Source organism: Echeneis naucrates, chromosome 24 (genome assembly GCF_900963305.1).
Source record: "Echeneis naucrates chromosome 24, fEcheNa1.1, whole genome shotgun sequence".
In the NCBI taxonomy this organism is placed as follows: domain Eukaryota; kingdom Metazoa; phylum Chordata; class Actinopteri; order Carangiformes; family Echeneidae; genus Echeneis; species Echeneis naucrates.
The window spans coordinates 12918887-12942325 of NC_042534.1; the positions used below are offsets into that span (position 1 = coordinate 12918887).

Genomic DNA, 23439 nt, shown 5'->3' on the forward strand with positions numbered 1-23439 from the left:
AATTACTTTAAAATATTACAAGACTGAAGATCTAAAGTTGATTCAGTTATAAAGCACTTTTCAGTAAGATAATCGGTATATGTGAGCTGTTTATTCAGAGGACAGCATGAATAATCCAGTGATACTGTAATATAAGAATGAAAATGAAAGAATAGTTTACACAGTAAATGAAGAATGACAAAACAACCATGCCTGCATTTTGTGTAAGTAACCTTTTCAATGGTCTGCTAATGAAGGAAAAACCTAATGAAGAAATAATTGTTCTGTGCACATATGAAACAGTGGTGTGTACAGCTCAGGAAAGGGTATCACGATGAACGTATCCCTCAAGTCTGGGTCAGTTGGGCTGAGGAGACCGGCCCCAGAAGGGCTTCTGGGTCCTTCCACAGGGGCCCTTTGGCATGAACGGTGGAGCCCGCTTTGCAGTTCTTGCTTCACCAGACAGGAGATTGGAGAGTTCAGTTGGATTGGTCTTTGGGAAAACCTAATGGACATTTGGATGCAATCTGATTTGAAAGCAATATATCGATTCTAAAAACATCACTTACCAATATATAGGGGATTGAGCATTTTACCTAATCTGACCTGTACACACTAAATATAAATTCTTAGTCAATAGCACCATTAAATTATGCATTTTGTTGAAGTTGTTACAGTCATTTAGTCACAGCAGGTTGCACACTCACTTTAATAGCAAAGAATTATAGAAACCACTGATTGCTCACTATCTGTCTCTTATGGTAAAGTAATTACACTAACATACATCAAATAACTTGTTGAACAAGGCTTAGTCATTTATAATTATCAATGTCAGTGTGAAGGCCCGTGTTGTGCCGGCATAATGGTAAATGGCAAATAATGCCTATCACACAGAATTTGTGTACAATCACAAAGAAATCACACACACAGTATCCAGAAGACACTAACTGGTATCGTAAATGGTGAACTCTTTCCAGTATGGTGTTCCTACAGGGACTGGCACATATCCTGTGACAAGGTGGGCTGTTTTCTGCTCACAACCATGGTGTGTGATTACTCTAGTCCTTTACAAGCTGGAAACCCTACAAGACATCACAATGCTTTTCTGGAGCGCGTCTATGGGCGACATTGTGCCTTTGTGCCCATTTCTTTTTTCTCGTCCTTTGTGTTCTGTTTACAACATTCTCTACCTCTCATCCTACATTACCCAGATCCGCCGAGAGTCGGCCCCGCTTTCATTGGCCTGTCTCCACTTTCCCTCTCAGCCTTGGCAGTCTGGTGGGATCTGCGCACAAAGAGCGCGGAGCCAATCACAGGAGGGCTCTGTTAAATCTGGGCCAATGGCGGCTACGCTCTTATTTACATACAGACGTCATGAGCCAATCAGGAGTCAGTACAAGAGAGGATTTTGACCCCTCTGTCCAATGGCTGTGGGAGGTATAGAGTTTTGGGGAGTGCATATAATCAACATATTATCGAAGGTGCTTAGATATTGATCCTGTATTTCGAGGTAGTTCAAATTCACCTCTCCTGGACCTTCAGGTTTGACCTTAATTTTTTCCGCGCTTGGTGGAGAATAATTCACGCGCAAAAATGCCGAAGAGAAAGGTGAGTATCGGTTGTGCCATGCAGCTCACTTCAGTGTAGTTTTTCTGCTCTTGAATTTGAAGAAAATCGCGGTGCGCGATTTTGTGGCGACATCGAGGCAGGTGAGGTGATGCCAAAGTTTGAGGAAGCGTCTTTCAGCCCGCAGCCTTCCAGGTGTATTTAACACGTCGTTGCTGATACGGGAAACGTATGGCCAACTACATTTTGTGTTTTCATGCCGTAAATGTCACCGTGGTCCTCTCAATGGCCGTTCCTGTGGTCGTTTTATTTGTCACTTCCCTGTCCACTGTGCGCACTGGTCAAAGTCAGACGGACCCGCCGGATGGATGGATGCGTAAACCTCGTAAGGAAACGTGCGTGATGATAATTCCTCTGGAGCGCGATTCAATCATATATTAAATTTGTAGATTATGAATCATGTGCAATCTAACAAGGGGAAAAAAGAATCACCTCCCCTTTTTCATTTTAGTTCTCCGGTAGCGATGAACGGTCGGCGCCAAGCCGACAGAACAAACCCATATCCAGATGAAGAGAAAGGAATAAAGAAAGAGGGGATCAGAGACAATCGCCTCCGTGTTAAAGGGGGCCGTGACACTGTCTAAACAGCATTTCACGACCAGCTCCCGTGCATTGTATCAGTGCATACATGGAAACTGGCTTTTCTACCTCCTAAAAACTGCCATTGTCTGCGCAGATTCGCCTTTGAGGACAGAGAATGGGGGGCCTCTAGGGGCGGAGGTCGCCCACATGCAAATTATGCGATTGGCAACCTGCAGGCTAATCCAACATTGTTTTTTTATGCTGGGGTGGACTGTCATATGTACCGTCTTTACCTACCTGCAGCCACCATATTCATGATATGTTCATCAGATAGCGGTCTGACAGCACACACTCTGGTTATTAGTCAATCACAGCGTCTAAATAAAGCCATGTGTATAATTCAGTACTCTCTGGGGGACTCAGTTTATGGTATGTAAACAAAAATGGGAATGACAAAACTGCTGGCATCATCATATGTCACAATCAGATAATTTGAAAACGCAATTACATGTGTGCTTTCAAATTTGGGTAAAAAATGTGATTGAAAAAGGGAAAACATTAGAGCTGTCCATTGGTTCCACTATTAAAAGCAAAAAAAAATAAATAATAAAAAAATATATATATATATATATAATTATGGATCAATCTAAAATCTGAAATAATGCATTTATTAGGAATAACAAAAATTAAATTTAAGCTCCTCAAGATTATTAGAATTCTTTATATTGTACAGTAAGTGTATTAAAATACTAAATATGACTAATTACACACTGACTGTGTGCAACAACTGTGCTGCTTTTAGTTTGAAATACTACTCTTATTTGCATTTATACAAATTTATTGTCTATATATGTCGTGTGAAATGTATGAGAGCTACTGGATATCTGCATTTTCCCCATGGATTTGAGTACAGTATTTTAAATTCTTCAGGATGTTGTCAGGAGAAAAAAAGGATTATGTTCTATGCCATTTATATTCATTTTTACATCTTAATTTGTGTGATTTTTATTATATCCATGGTGCCTTCTAACTAAGGCTGCTGGTATACAAAACAAGTGTAAGCCATAGGGCTGTAACTAACAATTCATTTTCCCTAATTGATTTCTTAAATGAGAAACTGGAGGTATTCAGTCTAATATCAGCGGACTGGATGAAACCAGCAACAAGTGTTCATAAATTAAGTGAAGAGGGATTTTTGCTTAAGATGGTAAATTGGTGATTAATTAATGCTCAATTGTTTTTCATAAATTAGATATATGAACTTTGATTCAATTGATTATTCTTTACTCACACCTTGTCTTCTTAGTACCTTATTATTCCTCTTGGCTTACTATATTAAATCATTATTAACAATATACAGTGTGTGTTTGTGTGTGTGTGTGTGTGTGTGTGTGGGCGCGCACATGCAATCTGTACAAACATACTTTGTAACTGTCTCTCCATTTGTTGCTTTATTAACTGCAGTCTCCAGAGGGCCCTGAGGGCAAGGATGCCTCCAAAGTCACAAAACAAGAGGTAAATGTTTTGGGGGTGCTGGTGTGCTGTGTTTTGTTTTGTTTTTTTTTTCCTACTGACTGTATGTATGTGTGTGTTTGTGTGTGTGTATGGGTGTGTGTGTGTGTATGGGTCTAAGCGAGTGAAACAATAGACACATGACAGGTTAATGATTAGGACACTTGTAGCAGTCACCAAGCAGATCAACTCAAGATCAGGTCGCAAAGGTACAATTGATATTTCTCTCTCTGTCACTGTCTCTCTCTGTCTCTCTCTCTCTCTTGTTGATCATCCCTTGTTCCGGCAGCCCACCAGAAGGTCAGAGAGATTGTCAGCGGTAAGTTTTGTTCTCCCCTCCCTGTCTTCACCTCTGTCACTGTCCTCTCCCTCCTCTCCCTGCCTCCTCCTCCTGCTGCCTCAACCTTGTGAGATAATTATATTACCAGAGCTCAGAGTAAAGTCCTCATCCAGTTTATTGATCTGATCATTGCATTTTATAAATTTCATAAAAACGCTCCCCCTTGCATCTTGGTATGTCTGTCTTTTTTCTGTTGTCTTTGTCCATTCTGAGTGTGGTCTGTAGCCACGCTTTGTTGATATGTAGGGCTGCATGATTACTGTATGTTCATTGTGTAATTTCATATTCAGAGGTTTATTGACTTTAGACTGGATTATTATAACCAAGATCTCAACCACACATAAAAAATACTCTGCATTTGTTCCTGATAACTAATGCTGAGAGACAGAAACTATGATTGTAGTATCCAGTAAATGCAGCAATTAGTTGATCATGCAGCTCTGCTATACAGACCATCTGTTTTTATCTTTGTCACACTTTGCATGTCAAACTCATTGGTCTCGAGTCTTTGCATGTTTTTTTTTTTTTACATTTGCATGTGCACTTTAAAGGAGTAGTTTGACACATACTAGGATATGCACTTATTCTTTTTCCTACAGAATCAGATAAGAAAATGAATAGCATTCTTGTGTCTGGGACCAAATTTTCATTTTGATTCATGCCTGTGCTGAATGTGGTATCTCTTTTGGTGAGTGGTTACAAGCCAGTTTATTCTGCATATAAGATTATTTTTACGTTCTATTGATCAATCTACCGCCAAAGTGTGCTTCAGACACAAGATAGTGCCAAGTTGTGTAATATTAATATAATATTAATGATTGTTTCAGTTGACAAGTATTTCTGATGCATACTATTGAGTGAGGCAACATTTAATTGATAAGTCAAGCAGCTACCAGCTAAATCATTAAACTTACCATAGAGACTGGAAACAGATTGCCACACTCATTGTCCTCCAGCAAGTCCCTAAGCTGTTTCCCGCTCTAATCACTTCTCATGCTAAGCAAAGCTAACTGTCACTTGGCTGTACCTTAATTTTTAAGTCACACATAAAAGTGGCAAAAAGGAAAAAGAATAAGCATATTCTCCCAAAATGTCTGCCTACTCCTGTAAGGTTTAGCTGTGAAACACAATGTTAACATATTATCAGTAAATGTTTGCATATTTCCTGATTTGACTCAATCCAAGAAGATATTCTGTCTTCCATTAATCATGTGCAGATTGTCAGAAAAACAGGGATATTCTCAGAGAGAATCACATGATTCAGTTTCACAGAAGTGTTACTGTAGCTCGTGGCTTCTGGGCAACATGGACCACTGTAGGCAGCTGGGAAAAAGCTCTGCAGCAAACTTGCTCACATTGACTGGCTAGAATATTAACTCCCATCTGATATAGTCATTGCACAGTGATCTGAGGTCAGTTCACTTTTAGAAGATGGTATTTAAAAATACCATCCCATTGCCCAGGAAATACATTAAGGTTTTCATCAATATTAACGTTTGCAGTGGGGTTTAGTGCAGAGATTCCATTCCATTCCATTCCTGTTCATCCTAATGAAATTTCTCAGCTGTTCTTCTGACTAAAGGAATTTTATTTTAAATGGTACTGAAAAGGCTCTGTAAGAATAGAGAGAAGGGGAAAGTAAATATAAACTAATATTGCACACATTGATACTGTTAGCTGGATCAATCCTAACTCGCATTTGTCTAATTTTCAGAAACCTGCTCCTCCACCCAAGCTTGAGGCCAAACCTAAGAAGGCCATTGTCAAGGTAAACCTCGCACACAAACACACACTGATGTAAGCACATCTACTTAGCAACTAAATTTATATCCCCATAAATTTGCAACAATCTGAGACACAATGTTGCCACATGCTACAGTTTATGTTCTTAATTTAGGCCACTGGATGTGGAAAACACACACAGAACTACTTTCTCAGCTACTTCTATAATATCCAGAGCTCATTATTTTCCCACAAAACAATCTAGAGATCACCAGGACAGTCACTTTAACTTACAGTAGTTTTATTACTTATCAACTTATTTTGTTTTACTTGAACACAGTTATTTTGCAGCAGGGAACTGAAAACTATTTCTCATTCATACAAATGTGAGAACTTGAGTTTGAATTAGTTTCACTTGGTGTAACTGTTTAAGTAATCCTGGATGCTTTTTGTTGAAAATTAGCAAAAATTTGAATGAAAACCTAAATGATACAAAAGGTCACAAAGATCATTTCCCCGGTGTGATGGTGCCATTAACAAGTTTATATGCAGTGTGTGTCCTTGTAATGCTTTCCATGCAGAAGGTGGCAGATGATAAGGGGGCGAAGGTGAAGAAGGGTGGCCCTAAGGGGAAGAAGGAAGATGGTCCTGCCCAGAATGGAGACACCAAGACCAATGAGGTATGGGGGGGGTTGTGTGAAAAGAATCAAAAACATGATTCTGAACATTCAGTTTGGGAAAGAAAAAAAACCCAACAATTTTTAATCCCTTATTTTGTCTATTTGTGTATAAACATGGACATACCTTTATCCTTCCATAACTCACTCCACGACCACCATAACTAATATTCCCATCTCTTTCCACTCACACGTTAACTGGCTGACACACACACACACACACACACACACACACAGATCTATGTGTCTCGTCCATCTGTCAGTGTGTCATCCATCAGAAGCACGGCTCCCTCCATGATGTCAGTGAGAGGCCAAAGTGAGACAGTCAGAGTTAAGGGTATGGTCGAGTGTTTCTAATCCATCTCTGCCGTGTTTTGGACACTAATATGTAGCATAAGTTACATTGAAATTGTACAGTAATCAAGTAAACATGTACTGAGTGTCCTTTGGAGTGCTAATGTGTGTTGGAGAGAGAGAGGATGAAAGAGAGTGCAGTGAGAGTGAAGAGCAGCAGAAGCGGGGACGTCTGTCAGTTCCCTTGCTGTGTGCAGTGAAGTGGGCCAAGGACAACTTTTTACACATGAACAGGAAGGTTCAGCGCACACAGAGTTGTAACGTGGAGAACGATTGGCTCACAGTGTTTACAGACAACTGGCTCTACCAGTGGCCATGCAGAGGAAACAGACAGGAGATGCACACTGCAGCCCTACACACAGAGAGAACTGGATTTATGATTCCTTTGTTGAGATAATGTTGATTCCTGCTGATGCCAGAGGACTTATGGGTTTCAGTGAGTAGCTTTTTGGGGCAATATAGTGAATGAACTGAGTTCACCCTTGTGCTGTGCAAGAGCTTGTCTGTCAAAACAACCAATCTTGTGGACGCTTGATTTTGGTCTGAAAGTATGCAGATACACTGGCAACTGGAGCTGGTAACAGTCTAAACTAAAAGTAAATTCAGTGTAATCTAATATATTTTACAATATATCTTTGAGTTTGATTCGCTTAAGCTTTTCAGCTTAATGAGTTGATTTTTGTTTAATCAATTCGGGATAGCACTTGAAAAAGTCGTTGCCAGCGTGTCTCATCAGGGCCAGGTTGTAGCCACTACTAACAGTTGTCATTGGAATTACTTTCTGCCTCAGAAGTTTCTCCCTTCACAGAACAGTGTAGTGCGTTTCACAGTGACTGGAGTATGTTCTGTGGTTGTGTATAAGGATTACCATAGGTTAGCTCATCTTAATAACCAGCAGGTGGATTGTTTTGGGGGATATGAAGCCTATAGCTTTATATTCATGCAAGTGTGGTTAGGATTGGTAGAAGAGTGAATGGATACATTTCTTCAAAAGGCCAATCTATTCCTTCAAGCATGATTCAGAAACTGCTGACCCATTTCTTTTTTTGGATGCATTCAGTGAAGATTGTATAGTACATTTTGATACTTACAGTTGATGTGATGTTCTATTTTGAAAACTGTGGTCTTATTTTAACAAGTTGTTTGATTAATTCGCCCTAAAGCAAAACCCCAAATCACAAGATTTGCAGCACAAGCTAATGTAAATTTACTCAGATAATTTAGCAAGGACACTTCCAACGATAGACCTTACATGCTAAAACCAAGTTCAACCAAGTTATTTGAGGTTATTGAGTAAGATCACCTCTCATTGTTCACCTAGTTGAAGGCTGATTTAGTTACATGCAGAATAAATGTGGTCTACATCTACTCAGGATTTGCCAACTAAGCTTTGGCAGACTAAGACAAGTGAAATTGTGAGTTGGCCTTTTGAGACTATACTCAATGGATTCTATCGTTGGAGAGAATACGGGGTAACACGTAGAGACCTCCACCATGTGTAATTCATTACCTTTCCCCCTCTTCCTTCCTACAGGTAACTGAAGCGGCAGAGGAGGCCACTGAGGAGAAGGTGTAAAGACAAGGACGTGTCGTCCAACTAGTCCCCTCTGACTCCATGGCAGCAAAGCATCTTTTTTTACTGACAATTTTTGTACCATGCTGAATTTTTTTTAGACTTGTAAAAGTAGATATGGACAACCAGCAGCCCCATCCCCATGTGTTGACACTCCTTTCAGCTCCTTCACCTACAGTATGGTTTTTGCTCGATTCGCCTCCCTACTCCATACTGCACCGCTATACACTACTCCTCTGTGAAGCGGAAAGATAGAATGAACTGGTTTTATCAGATCGCTGCAGATGTTCTTCATTTTGCCTCAAGGGGGGCCGTAAACATGACTGTTATGATCTTTAAACCAGCTCTGCCTATATTTGTAGTTATTCTTCTCTATGAAAGATAATCTCTATTGTCAGACACTTTGACTCATTAGGAGATTATTCAGTTCAACCCCCTGATGGTAAAGTTGAAAATTTGTGGGTCAGCAATGTGGATGCAGAGCCACAAGAAACCAGGTCTAGAGTTGCCATGGAGAACATCTGCAGCTTTTTAAAAAATCTTATGTTTTTGGAATTACTGCCACTGTGTTTCACATAGCTCCTTTTGTATGTGTGCTGGAGTGAATGTGTTTGTGGGTCTCTGTGTTTGACTTTGTTCACTTTGCCCACCCCCAGACTCCCCACCCCCCTAACGCCTTGTCCTGCAGCAGAGTGACATAGCAATAATGAGTGGTGCTTCTGTTCTAGACAGCTCTATTGGCTTTGGACCCTCTGGGCTTCACTTGAGTTTCATCCTGTTGGGAAAATATTTTGAAATAAAAGAAAAAGTTGATGTCATGTTGGAGTTTTTCTGTCTTTCTGTGGCTCCTCTTATTGTTTAATAAGAACTACTTGTACAGAGTTATTTATGCTGTGAATTCTATGTGTTTTCTCTAATTAGATGGCAATGTCATGTTTTGTTCTATCCACTGGTGTACTGTAATCACATACCGGGACCCATTTTGTTTTGTAGTTTATAGAATTCAGGTAATCTTTGCACAACTCTACATATGTTTTCCTTTTCACTGTGTTCACATTAAGAGATATTTTTGAAACCAACACAAAGCCACTGCTGTGTGTCTGCACACATCTTTGTGTGTTGAGTGTGTGAGGTTGCCAGGGGCACATGGCTCTGTTAAATACAACTGCTGTGTCAGGAAGTGAAAGGTCAGCATTTGCCAGAGTGGTGGGATCATACGGTCTGTTCATTGCTGGACAAGCTGTCACTCATGTTCACAGACCAATGACAAGTTCCTTTTTCCAACATGTGGAGGTGTGGAGTGATGATGTCTGAATACCACAGATACTGGAGAGGCCAATTAAAATTTGTGATCAAAAGCTTCAGTCAAAAGTGTAATACTGCTCTTAACATTTGTGTAACATTAGACAGGAAGTGCTGAATACACATAAATATTAAGGTGGCTGTTTATTTTTCCAAAAAGGAAATGTCTCACCTTCCCCAAATTCTCACCTGCAACGTATGGCTGGAATCTGAAGTAATGTTACAAGATGTACAATGTGAATGATAGTCTCTGTAGCATGTAGATCTATGTGGCTATAAGAATATAATAATATTGAATAATGGCAATAAATCCATCACAACTCTCAGTTGAGCCACAAAGGCAGCAAAAACAGGGCTGATACAAAGTGTGACTTTACAGCATAGCAGTTGAGAAAACAACCCCTGGATTGTTATCTTGCCATTCTTGCAAAGTTCTTTTTTTTTCCACCAATTTTTAGAGTATATGTAAAAATACTTGGGAAAAAAGTAGAGGATGTGCATTTCAAAAGGTTGTGGATTCATTTTGTTAACACTAATTAAGATGAAACATTTTCAACATCATAGAGTTGGCATCAGCTGGCATGCTGTAGAAGTGGCTATTTGGTCTCTTACAAACATTAGATAATGAGTAGTGGACTATATGGTGGATAACACAAAGTAAAAGACACACAAGTGGAGTTTTTGTGTGGTTACCAATAATCAGTGAATGTTTGTTCTACAGGAAAAAAATGTATGTAACAGATTTATCTTCAGTGCTTATAACCTTTGACTCTGCCATGGTTCTGGCTTGACCGAGTAGTTCAGAGTGAGATTGCCTCCTTGTGGCCATGTCAGTCAGCACAATAACAACTACACTTGATGGGTCAAGATTAAAGGTAAAATGGAAGAGATTGGTTGGGTCTAAAAATTCAAACCTGGCTCTATTCCACACCACAATTTTTTTTCCAAGCAATAAAGCCTGAGAAATATGTTGTACAGATTGCAGGATGGTTTAGAGGTTTAAGAGACCATACATCAAGTGGTTGGCGCATCAGCTGGTATTGACTTCCTAAATTCCTGACAGCTGTGGGGTTGCTGTACAGGTGTTGAACTTTCACTGACAATTTCCAATATTAATCAAGGCCAGAAAGCAAAAGTAAAAATCACAGTTATTGTATGATGTAACTATCATCATTCTCAATGTATTTAAGGCCTGGATTTAGTTAGATGCCTTTAATGAAAAGTGCATGTGTTGGCCAACTGCTGTATTGCTCCGTGTTTACACTCCAAAACCTGAATCTAAGGGCAAAATTCAGCCTTACATCACCCTTGGCAAAGCTAATCAAGGTGTCAAACTAAACTAATGGAGGGTAAATTTGTGTGTGTGTGCTGTATGTAAGTGCAAGTAAGTATGCACCATTCTTCAGCTAAAAGAAAAAAACATGTCCATATAGACTCCAGAGACTATTTGACATGAAAGAAATGGTAGTTGGTGTAGCCACTGATTGATCACAACCTCTGTGGATTTACTGCTTGTCTTTTCTAGTATCTGCATTCTTAGTGCTTGACAATGGCCATAATTGAGCCACAAGCCCACAGCAAAGAATCTAACAGTGTAAATAAGGAAGGGAAATATGTTGAATTACAGCGGTTCCCTTTGCATTCCAAACATCAGTTTGGGCATAATACAACGTTATGTATATAAGACACTGACTATTCGTTTCTGAAGTCTTACAAAGACACTTCATTAAATTACCCTCAAATTGTCTGTATATCACTGAAAATACAAGTGGTTCAATAATGCAACAATTTTCTTTGTGTTCATTTGAAATAAACTGGGGCCATTTATGGATGTGAGGTATTAAAAATATATATATATGTCATCAACTAACTGGCATGTTCCTTTGTATCTCTTCCAGGCATTTAAGTGACACATGGACTGTGTAAATAAGGGAATTGCTTCTACACCCGGTTACTGTGAGTTTTTTTAAATTACACCAGTGATCAGAAAATGTTTGTACAATATAAATGATAATGATGAATTTAATTCCTCACAGAGAAAGATTACACAATGTAAGCAGCTGCTTACATCCAAATAGTTTTTACTGAGGTGAAAAGAAGGAACTGGAAAGAAAATATTTGCAAAGGAAAAATCAAGTTTTACCATTTCGGTAGTATTTCCTGAGCACTGCAACAAAACAATATTAGTCACATGATTGTTTGTGAGTTAATAAACTAATCTCAAAGTACTTTGAACATAATGCAAAGACACTGCACTGATGTGAGAAGTAATTAAAGTAATTATTATGCATTTATTGATGCCTCACTTTAAATAAGAAGTGTTAATGAGCCAGTGAGAAGACTGAAGCTTGTTTTGAGTTGATTGACCACTTTAATAATATGGCTGTTAAATCAACATATACCTGCCTCATGATATTATAATGTGATTTAATTGTCCAAAACCAGCACATAGTTTTGTTTGTTTTTTATTTCACAGGTGTCTCATGTGCCTGATACAAAGTGTGTTGTCCATCATTTCATTATTTCCTGAATAATTTTCCGTCATTATCTATTTCTGCATCAAACTCTCATTGCCGTTAAATTCCTGTAACTCACGGGGTTTCATTCATTAATCTGCATTCCCCCTTCTTCTCCAACCCTTCCCCCATTTTACTGCCTGGCAGTATTTGGAAGAGAAATGGACGACTTCCCCACCAAACGGCTCCCAGAGAGAGTGGGTGTGTTAGCTAGACATCTTGTTACACAATAACGACCGCAAGAACAAGCGAGGCCGACGAGAACGAGCAGAATAATCGCAGCTGGTTTATCATTTAATAATAATAATAATAAAAACCTGGCTGAAACGGTTAGATCGGCTATTAATCCCTCTCAAAACACTGGAGCCATGTTTTACATCCGCATCTAAAAAAAATAAATAAAAGAAAATAAAAATAAAAAATACAGGAAATATCACTGGATCTCAGCTAGATTTCAGCTAAATTCAGTGTGTGTAAGTTGAGGGCAGTAATTAGTAAAACGTGATAGATGTCATCTGTGGTCGGGGCAGCAGCCACTCCGCTCTGCAGCAGTGTGTCCTCTCCTTTAGCACGCTGCCATTTCTACCTCCCTCTACTGTGCTGTGCGTGAAACACATCACTCGTATTCTTCCGCAGAGGGCTTGCGCTTTTTTACCCCCCCCTCCTTTTGAGGGGGAGGGGGATTTGAACAAACATGCCTCTACGAGCGAGCGGCCGCCACTAAAATTCACCTCGACACACGGTCGAACCAAGGGCGGTGTGGCGGTCGGTTCTTTGCCGGAGGAAGGCGGCGGTTAGCGGGGTAGAATTTAGGCTCTGCGCGCCCTAATCGGCGTTTGGCGGAAGAATACCGGACGCAGCCGGGACCGTGTGTGAGCGGAGCTGAATGGAGGCAGCCTCTTCCTGGTGGATAAACAGTGACAGCTACAGGGCAGCCACCTAGACCCACCACACAGGCTCTGGCGCTGCCCTGGCAAACAACACCAAAATGGCTTCAGACAGTACACACATCGCGCAGTTGACTTCTGGTGAGTAGAGGAGATCGGAAAATATGTCATGGTTGTTCTAATATCCCCACAATTTCCTCGGTGCCCTCTTCTAACGCAGCTCCCGTCCTCTTCTCCCCCTCCAACCATACCAGAACTGTACTTCCTAATAGCCCGATTTCTAGAAGCTGGACCGTGTCAAAAAGCAGCCGAGGTTGGTGTTTTTGCATTTAAGGCTAATTTATAATCCGTCCGAAATTGTCATGGGGTGTAATTTTGTATTTCTATCCTGTTTTCAGACCCTGATAAGGGAGGTGGAGGAGAAGGAGGTAAGCAGTCAGCAGTACGAGAGAGATGCTTCCCCTGCACTGTACTTTGTGATGTTGCTTTTACTCTGATTTGTCATTTACTGTTTTAAAACATCATTGGATACATTTATGAACTGGATGATCACACTCGACACTGTTTTTCCATCCCAGCTGCTGCCGAAGAGGCTGGACTGGACGGGGCAGGAACACCCCGGGACATACGAAAATTTGGTAAGGGAGCCCTATAACTGAGGAAAAAGTTTTTAGAGAGCAAAATAAAAATTGAATTTCCCGCAATTTTTAAATCAGGTGGTAAAGAAAAAAACTGAATAGGACTTTGCAGGGCGAGCTGGCTGCAAGTCCGGGCCGCTTTGGGGCACCAAGGGGTCGGGTCCCAGCCTCATGTGCACCGTGGTGTGCGAGTTCGGTGCCATGCATATCCTAAAGGTTTTAATAGTTGTTGGAAAATTGTGTGTGAAATGTTGATACGTCATGAGTGTTGTGGTGTAGGAGCGCCTGGATCCGGAGGAGGGACTCCCTGCGCCACAAGCCTGAGAGAGATGGAGGCGCTCTTGTCCTGCAAGAACCATAATTTGTGTGCATGGGTTGAAAACACGCAGGGGGGCAAGAGTTAGAAAAGAGGACTTTTTTTGAGGAGAATATAAACAGCACATTGAGTTAAGCTGAAGTTACAGCTCCCATTTGAAGGGGGAGGCTGCTGTCCGCCTGTTGTGGAGTCATTTTGGAGAGCAGTTGTTGGGGACTCAGGTCCAGAGTCGGATGGAAGAGCAGGGGCAGATGAGTTTGTGTGAAGATGAGAGGTAATGTCGAGCTGATAGCTACTGATCGCGTTATTAATTGACGCGCTAATTGTCATGTAAACAAACAGGGCTCGCCTGAAAGCGACGTTTACACACGGGGGCGTGGAGAGAATTAATCACCGCTTAGGTTTCTTTTTTTAACATTTCCTATCCGGTCCGCTGAAAGTGTGCGTCCTCATTTTGGGCTATTTTATAAGTTTTAACACTTATATAAAAACAACGCCCCGTGGCCTATTTAATCTGCGAAAACACTTTATTGAAAACGGATTTCTCCCCTGCTGCCTTCACAAAGGCAGACGGATGAACACCGGAGACCGGATCGCATCTAGCACGGCTTGATGTCAATCTACACGTTTAAGAAATTATTGACAATGTTTGGCCGCCTGCGTGCGCGTGTGTGTGTGTGATCGTGTGCGCCTTTTCTCTTCCTGCTTGGCTCACTCGACTCTCTGTTCCTCCTCCTCCTCCCTTCCCCGGCCGTTCAGCCTGCCTCTTGTCTATTGTGCATAATTTTCCTCCGTTAGAAATACTGCAGAGGGGTTTTAATTAATAGAAGAAATACATGTGGACAGATATAGACGTCTAAATGTGCGCAGAAGCTGGAGCCGTGGATCACTGTTGTGCATGAGCTGTGTGAGGCTGATGTCTGGGCTGCTATAGAAAGGGGGTTGGGCAGCTATGAGGATTCAACGCTGATTTCAGTGATATTGTAATAATTAACAGTGTTAATTGTGGTTAATTAATTAAGGCGGGTTAATTAGATGTATCATTTTAGTTTTGCATATGAAATCGATCAGAAACACAATACACATCCGAATATATCGCCGTTTTATGATCGAAACGAAAACCTACCATCCATTATGATGGTAAATATATTTACATGAATTTATTAATTGTATTTTTTTTCAATATATGAACTTTTAACAGGGCGGTGCTTTATAAGGTTTTAGATCAACCTTACATACAATAATGTGTCAGGTATATATCTATATATATATAGATAGATATATATATTGTATTTTCTTTTATAGCGTGTTGAAATGTAAGGAAGGTGACAGCCACACTGAAGGAGCCCTACAGACGCGCGCGCCCATGTGTGTGTCTGTGTGTGTGTAGGACCATGTGCTCTCTGGTGGTGCTGTTGTGGCTTGGGGAGTTTTATCCGTTACCCTTCAGAAGCAAGTAAAATGGAGCAAATTGTTATTACACATCACTCCAATGATGTGTACGTGTGTGTGGGTGTCTCTGTGTGTGCTCATTGTGACTGTGTACCTGAGAGAGGCTTGTGAGCTGATATGTGCTCAGAAACACAGATCACGTCTCTGAAGCAGCAAGGATGTTGAAAGCAATTAAGGGGTCATTAATTGTGTGTGTGTGTTTCGTAGAGAGAATAAGTGTTTGTGTCAGTGCGCAGATAAAGGAATGGAAAAAATGTGTGTGTGTGAGAGAGAGTAATTGTTTCATTTTAGGCATTATTTGACCCAGTTTGGATATTTAAATCAGATGTGTCTGAAACAAAGCTGATTACTGCATGTCTGATTTAAATGAATATATTTGAAATAATCCTGTATCCTGATATAAACAGAGTGCTGGATGCTGCATGTTTATCTCTCATCCTGTTCTCTGGAGCTGCTCTTCCAGACATTGAGGCGTGCATGTGTCTTCAGAAGTAGGCCATGCAGGAGTGTCTCCATGTGTCAGTGGAATCAGAGACTCACTGTGTTTATAACCGTGTGGCTTTCAGTCTGCTTGATGCTTATGTTGCCTGCCACGCCCCCCTGTTCTTCTGCTGCTGCTGCTGCTGCTGCTGCAGCTGCAGCACTGCACTGTATTAAACTGCATCCATGTCCATTTAAACAGCAAACAGAATAAATGATTTCGAAACATTTATTCTGTTGTAGCTGTTGTTTGATCCGTTTCATTCATCAGTTAAAAATGTGCAATCATTTAAAAATGATTACAGATCATTCAAATGATCTGTAATCATCTTATGTGTTGCCAATAGGAGACAAGTGATCATTTTGTTATCAAAAGGGTAATTTTCCAATTGAATTCAGAAACCATCATCAAAGCAAAAAAATGTTTTAGGGAGTGACCTTGTTTTTTACTTTTCCACATTGTGGGGAAAAATATATAGTTTTTGGTAAAAAAATGAAAACTAAATGGAATGAAGAAGAATGAAAGACATTTTTTTTCTCACAGACAGCAGTTAATGCTTAAATATTCTGTTTTTACTTCTCAGCCAGAGCTTTATTTTTAATTAACACCCACTGAAGATGTTTTTTTTATCTCCCCAAGTGTCCAAGAGATTTTGATATTAGGTGTAGGAAGGTGGCACCATGTTAGTTCTTACCGGGAGCTTTCTTTTCTGAGCAACAAAAAAGTAATTGTTTGCTTAATCAATGTTTTTGATGTATTAGTTTTGGTGAAAAATTTGAATGCATTTCTTTTTTACATACTTTTGTCCTTTATCAGGCTATTTCCAAACTGAGATTTGTGTGTGTGTGCTCAGGTGAAGCTCTACCGGCACATCAGTCCAGACCATCTGCTGCAGGTCTGCTCCAGAGTTTGTCCGCTGCTGGAGAGGGAGGTCCCTGCCAGTGTGCCTGGTCTCACCAGCCTGCTGGGGGCCGGCAGGCAGAATCTCCTCCGGACCAGCAAGAGTGAGTGGATGCACAGTGCACGTGCACATGAGCCGCTTTAATGTACACACATTCAAACATGCCCTCTCAGGCAAATATTGTGTTGACTAAGAGGCCCCATGCAAATGAACTGTTTCATGTGCTATGGAAAGAATGAATGTCTCATCGGCCAAGCTTTAGAATCTGTATAATACTTGTGTTGAATGTGTATTAAAGGTCATCATGTTTTTTCTTTCTCCAGGTTGCAAACATGTCGTGTGGAAGGGCTCAGCACTGGCTGCACTGCACTGTGGACGACCCCCAGAGCCGCCAATCATCTATGGGAGCCCACCTAATATTGGTATGGAACGAAAACCTTTGAATTCCACAAAAGAAGAAATATATGATTGAACCACTTTCCTCACTGCTCCTTTCATCCTCTGTCAATGAGTCAGATCTTACATACTATACTCTGTCTTTGCTCGTCAAGGTCTCTTCTGCCAGCAGCATTTGACAGTAGTATTAGTATCGATTTCCCTCAAAATCACAGTGTGATTTTGTGCAAAGAATATGCTTGTTGCTCATTTTCATTTTCTTCCATTAAATATGAGTTCTCATTAACTGGATACTGGCTTCACTGTACATCATGTTGTATCAACACCCAGTGGAGACGAGCTATGGCCGTCGACTGAACGGTTCCTACCGTCTGAGGCAGCTGGTGCCCACTGCTGTCTACCAGCACATGAAGATGCACAAGAGGATCCTGGGACACCTGTCGTCCGTGTACTGCGTCACCTTTGACAGGACAGGACGACGCATCTTCACGGTAAACCTGCAGTTGTTGTTGTTGTTTTTTTTTTTTTCGGTTGTTTCTTCAGTTTTTTGTTGTGTGTGGCCTCCATGTTTGCTCAGGCTCACTCAAAATGACCTCGCTGACATTGTTGTGCAGTAGTGTTGGTTCTGTGTTTACTTAGTCGCCTCTTGCATGTTGTGTAAGCAATTGATTGTTACAAGCTGTCTTTTGATTACCAAGATGACCAAGCATCTGTCCTCCTTGTAACAGTTCTGGTAAAAGGTAATTACTGTTTACCTTAGCAGTGGGATGCTTTTACTCACTGACTCACTGCTGTAGCTGAATTAGTTGGCAGGAGAGAAAATTCACACCGTTTTCAGGTGCTGATGATCCCTTTTTAAGAGGGGAAAATAATGTTGTCAAAAGGAGAAAGCTGACCTTTGCCCCTTACATAATGTACTTTGTTAGCTTTATTTTCCATTTTGCACTGGGGCTGAAGTGAAAGCACATGTGTTAAATATTGAACGAGCAATGAGATAATGTTGATTTAATGTTGCAGTCCTTCTGTTCGGATCCTTAAGTCAAACACTGCTTGCTGCTATACACCATTTTCAGCTTTCTCTTCTTAAATCTCTAAAAATGGCTGTCTGCTGAGAGGGGGGTGGGTGGGGGGCTCTCTGTCTCTCTTTTCCTTTCTGTTATCTCTCCCTCTCTCTTTTTTTCCCTCTCTCCCGTCCCTTATCCTGCACTGCCCCTCCTTTGTTCCTTTCTCCCTCCCTCTCTCCTTTCCCCCCTCCTTCTTCTTGCTATTTCTCATCATAACTGGAGAAAATGTTTCCTCTGAGGCGCTGGCTAAGTGCCAGAATTAAAATTCATTTTTACTCTCTCCTTCTCCCTTTTTTCTCTCAACTCGTTTCTTCTCTCTCTCTCTTTCACTCTTTCTCCTCCTCGCTGTCTCCTTTCATCGCAAGATCATTTTTATTTATATATTTTCGTATTTTTGGATCTCTTCAGTCTTTTCTCTCAGGCTTTGCTGCAGTCTCAGGCAGTTTGATTGATAAATTAATTAATTTGTTTAGGCTAAACATTCACCGTGATCAATGTGCATGTGCACATAGGTTTGGTTAAACAATTGATTGGCAAGCAGCCACATTGATTTCACTAATATAGCTTTAGAAATGGTTACGAGCGCATTATTATGCCCATTGGGAAGGACAAATTAAACTAACCGGGCTATGGATTGTTTGTTGATGTGACAGTATCTAAAATAACTTCACATCTATAGCACCAGGGAAAGTTTGTGCCAAGCCTTTCAACCCTGGTTCAAATTTAGCCATGTCACTTTTTTGTCCATCTTGTCACAGATTTAATTTGTCCTTGTGCAGGGAGCACTTGATGTTTTGGTCAGTCCACAGACAATAACAGCTTCAGTCAGACTTGGCTCAACTGGTGATGAAGTGAGTGATTATGATTTATTCAGAGGAGGAGGGTGGGTTTATGTTTTCACCTCACATTTCCTCTTAAAATCCATGATGGCATGGCACTGATGGCATGGTCCGTCATTAGAAAAAGTTTGCAGCCATAAAATAAACACTTCTGTATTGTAAACAACTGTAAACAAATCTAATGTTGTGATCTGGGCCTGACTCTACTGTCAGCCCAAAAAGACTTGAAATTTGACAATTAGTCTGCAAATTCCTTTAACATTACACTCTCAAGTCTCACCTCTATTTTCAGTCACGCTGCGCCAAGTTTTAGATTCTCGCTACTGGTTACCTGTTGGTTTTTAGATGTTAATCAAGGCACAGATGGTTCTAACACCATGTTAAATCACAAACACCTTAACCCCTGGCAAACTGGATCACAGCCAGAAATTGTCAGCTTAGTCCCTGTAGGCTGTTTCCATGTCTTGATTGAAAATGCTTGATCAAGAATCTCACTCGAGACTGAGGATTTTTAAGAAGGTGCCTCAAGAATTCAGTTGCTTTTGCTCCTCATTCTTTTCTTGCTTATTTTCTTTAAGTTAACACTAAATGGGCCTTTTTGCTAAAACCAGCCTTTAAAATGAGACATCTTGTGAGGTCTTTCTTAGGCCTCAGCAAACACACATTAGTGTTTCTCTACAGTTTGATGTTGCTCTGTCATCTTCAGTGCGGTTGGGCTTTATTTCAGCCAGAGTAAGGTATGCTCACACTGGAGGCTGGCCTGTCTCACAGTGGTGTGAAAAATCTCACTTCTGGATAGTAAGTCAGTACGTTTGTTTTCCATGTTGTTTGCATTTAATTCTGCCACTGTAAATAACCATTGAAAGTAAAAGTTGACATGGTTACAAAAATCAGCTTTGTCCCTATATCCCAAATTTACACAATCAGTTTAATATCCATTTTAAGATACACACATATGGTAGTTCAACCAATAGAAAACATTGCAAAATAAAAGAGTGGATCCTATATGTGCTTTGTTCTCCTGCATTTCTGTATATTAATCAAGTAAATTTCAAATCCTCGCTACAGAAGGCTGAGCTGCTCTTTATGTGTAAAAATATGATAAAGTTTTGGTTCTAAGACATACTCATAATGTTATAAACAGGAAATGCTCAGTGTTACTATAATATTATATAGTTATATAGATAATATAAAAAAGTTGGTTACATGACAGTTGCAATGTTAGATCCTTTACCGTTAATAATCAAAGTAATGACAGCATGGAAATGGTTTGAGAATCCAGTGCTTTCAAATGCTCATTATCACTTTTTGTCAGGCTGTAGATGAATCACCTCTATTTTTGCATCCGAAGACTCTCACTTGCTCATCTGTTTCTTTTTTCCAAGTTTTCCAGTCGCTGACAGTCAGCGGGCTGCACTGAGCTCAGATGGATTCTTAAAAGTCTTTTTGAACTTGACATGTTTAATTTGTCTTACTTGAACTGGGCTTTAGACGCACACACGCCACTTCTCCAACTATCCAAATTGAAATTTTTTTACCATTTGTGTCTGATAGCTATGTTGACGAATGTGTCTTTCTTTCCCAGGGCTCAGACGACTGCCTGGTGAAGATCTGGGGAACAGATGACGGTCGTCTGCTGGCAACGCTGCGTGGCCACGCTGCTGAAATCTCTGACATGGCCGTCAGCTATGAGAACACCATGATTGCTGCTGGTTCCTGTGACAAGACCATCAGAGTGTGGTGCTTACAGACTTGTGCCCCTTTGGCTGTCCTGGAGGGACATGCTGCCTCCATTACCTCACTACAGGTAGGAGGATTGTGATGTTGACTGGCTTCTAATGTATATTTATTTGTTGTGTAGTTGGTTTGCCCAAAAAGAGGAACTGAAGATGATAAAAATATTTTCTACCTTTCCCTCAGGCGGCCTGTTTCTGTGTGTGGGTCTGTGCTGGTTACAGAATGTGATCACAGCTTTATCCAACCTTGTTCGATGAACAGTTCAACTAACTCATGTTAAACCAAAGCTAGTACCTAGCTCTTTAGTTGGTAGTAGTTAATAGTTTTTGGGAGTATTTAACATGTTGGTTAATTTCACGCACCCAATGGCATTCTGTGTAATGACACAGTGGAGAGCCACTTGACCTATATTTAAATAATCAAAAGCTGAAACTTTACTGTAGTCAAACTGTCGCTTTTCTATATTAAGTAGATGAGGTCAAGAAGTAACCTTTAACATATGAGTGATTGTTGGCATGACTGGCTGATATTCAGTGTGCAGTATATCGTCAGCATTTGTCCTGTGAGCAAACTCATTGTTACAGTCAGAAATGTATCTAATGATATTTGTAGATTTTGTCTGTTGATGGAGGAGAGGGTTTTTTCAGACCAAGCAATCCATTCATTTAGCTTATTCATTGCCTACAATAAGACAAATATCAGATCTCTCACCTATCTACATGCTTACTATGGTAATTGTCCTGTTTTTTGCTGTAGTGTCTGAAATTTAAGTTCATCTCTCAGTCTACTTAGCTGTAACTTTGGTCTGGTTTGTGTTTGCAGTTTTCTCCTCTCTGTAGTGGTTCCAAGCGCTACCTGTCCTCCACTGGAGCAGACGGCACCATCTGCTTCTGGCAGTGGGATGCACGCACACTCAAGTTTGGGTGAGAAACGCAGACATGGTTCTCAAAGTCTCACCTGCACAATCTCACTGTTCACACCTTCACAGGACATATGGGTCAACCTGAAAATGTTATTTTCTTGTTGTAGCTGTGTTTGTTACATAGTGAGGCTTTATTATCCTGCGTGGTATCTTGACAATATGTCTAAATTACACATTGATTTGCTTTAGGTGTTTGATTTGGATTTCAAACTTCTTCTTCTTTACATGCAATATAAATGCCAAGTAATGCAATGTTCGTAAAACTTCCGAACTCTGCTTACTTTAAAACACACAAAACAATATATTCAAACAGACTATCACCAGACACTCAAACCATCTATTTCTGCTCTTGTGTGTGTGTGTCCAGTCAAAGGCCCAGCAAATTCACAGAGCGTTCCAGACCTGGAGTCCAGATGATCTGTTCTTCCTTCAGTGCAGGTGGATACAGTTTGCTTTGATCTTCGTGCACACTTCCACAGCACCTGAGACCAAACTACAACCAAAAAAGTGCACAATAAGTTCAGATTATTTGAATAGCTGACAGAGTAGACAGGCACACTTAAATGAGTTGGTTGCTGGTCAGGAAATGTGGAATAAGTGTGCTATGTGTGCTGCAAGAGTTTTAAGATGTCACTCACTTTGAACACTAAATAAATTAAGAGTTTTCAAAGTTTGCACTCGTCACAGTTTGATAATTGAAATGTGGCTTAACCCGCTAAAATTCTATTATTTATCTAAATCTAAATCTAGATGACTAATCTTAAATATGCTGGAGTACAGGTATTGTGGTGGTATGGTCCCCTAGGCATGAAATGAAATGAAAGTGAAATGATTTCTAATAGGATTTTAAAGGAATTTGTGTGTTGCAACTCAAAAAAAATATTTTTTTCTTTGTATTCAGGCGGTATGTTCCTTGCCACGGGAAGCACAGATCATATAATCAGGGTGTACTACTTTGGATCAGGCCAACCTGAGAAGATATCTGAGCTGGAGTCCCATACAGTAAGTGAAAAAACTGTTGGGTTTTTTATGTGCTTTAAAGAAACTTTATGTACATCAGGGTAAAATTCTAAGAAAGTACTTTTCTTTTGCTCACACATAAACAAGTACCTGCTTCTGTTTATAGCTGGTAAAAACAACTGTGATTTGTGTCAACGTCAGTCAGTGGGTTGTTATTTAAATGTGTAAGTTGATTTTAAGAAAAAGAAAGACCCTACAAGGTTCACTTACTGTAGCTTGTTTCAAAACTTTCATCTGTACCTCACTTCTTCCTCACCTGCTGAATCTTCCACATTGTTATCATTACTGAGAGAGTTATCATTAGCTGTGACAACTTAGCAAACTTCATCTGCAGAAGAAGACGCTGAGATATTATGGAAGCCCTTGAAAACATGTAAACTTGTGTTAAACATGAGTTGTTGGTAATTCACAGTGAAATTATCATTACTTGGAAGATGGGTGAAGGAAATGCTTGTTATGTATTGTATTGTCTTGACTTCATGTATATATTTCTACACCAGGACAAAGTCGACAGCATCCAGTTCTCACATTGCAGTGATAGGTAAGTTTGCACAAGCTGTGTGTCGGTGTATGTGTATGCAGGCGCATCTGGATTTAGGAGAGCAAGATAGCAGGAGTACTTAATTTTTGTGTGTACACTGCTGTTTGTCTTTATGTACCCTT

The 23439-nt window shown here is 40.3% G+C and overlaps 2 protein-coding genes across 3 annotated transcripts in view; both read left to right on the top strand.

Annotated features, from left to right (window-relative positions):
• The first annotated feature begins 1425 nt into the window (after positions 1–1425).
• Positions 1426–9123, top strand: hmgn3 (high mobility group nucleosomal binding domain 3). Of its 2 annotated transcripts, XM_029496482.1 has the most exons (6): positions 1426–1587; positions 3592–3642; positions 3929–3958; positions 5694–5747; positions 6283–6381; positions 8267–9123. In XM_029496482.1, exons 1-6 carry the CDS (start codon positions 1573–1575, stop codon positions 8306–8308), a joined length of 291 nt encoding a protein of 96 aa, XP_029352342.1. In that variant the 5' UTR covers positions 1426–1572; the 3' UTR covers positions 8309–9123. The 2 variants fall into 2 exon arrangements, with proteins under 2 accessions (XP_029352342.1, XP_029352343.1); XM_029496483.1 differs by lacking the exon at positions 3929–3958.
• Positions 9124–13009: 3886 nt separating this feature from the next.
• phip (PHIP subunit of CUL4-Ring ligase complex) overlaps positions 13010–23439 on the top strand; it is a 32780-nt gene continuing 22350 nt past the window's right edge. The window contains exons 1-12 of the mRNA XM_029496205.1: positions 13010–13151; positions 13265–13323; positions 13409–13438; positions 13589–13648; positions 16751–16901; positions 17122–17220; positions 17525–17685; positions 20683–20904; positions 21657–21757; positions 22124–22194; positions 22658–22758; positions 23277–23317. Coding sequence (XP_029352065.1) covers positions 13112–13151; positions 13265–13323; positions 13409–13438; positions 13589–13648; positions 16751–16901; positions 17122–17220; positions 17525–17685; positions 20683–20904; positions 21657–21757; positions 22124–22194; positions 22658–22758; positions 23277–23317 — 1136 coding nt within the window. The 5' untranslated portion in view covers positions 13010–13111. The remainder of the gene's footprint in view (positions 13152–13264; positions 13324–13408; positions 13439–13588; positions 13649–16750; positions 16902–17121; positions 17221–17524; positions 17686–20682; positions 20905–21656; positions 21758–22123; positions 22195–22657; positions 22759–23276; positions 23318–23439) is intronic.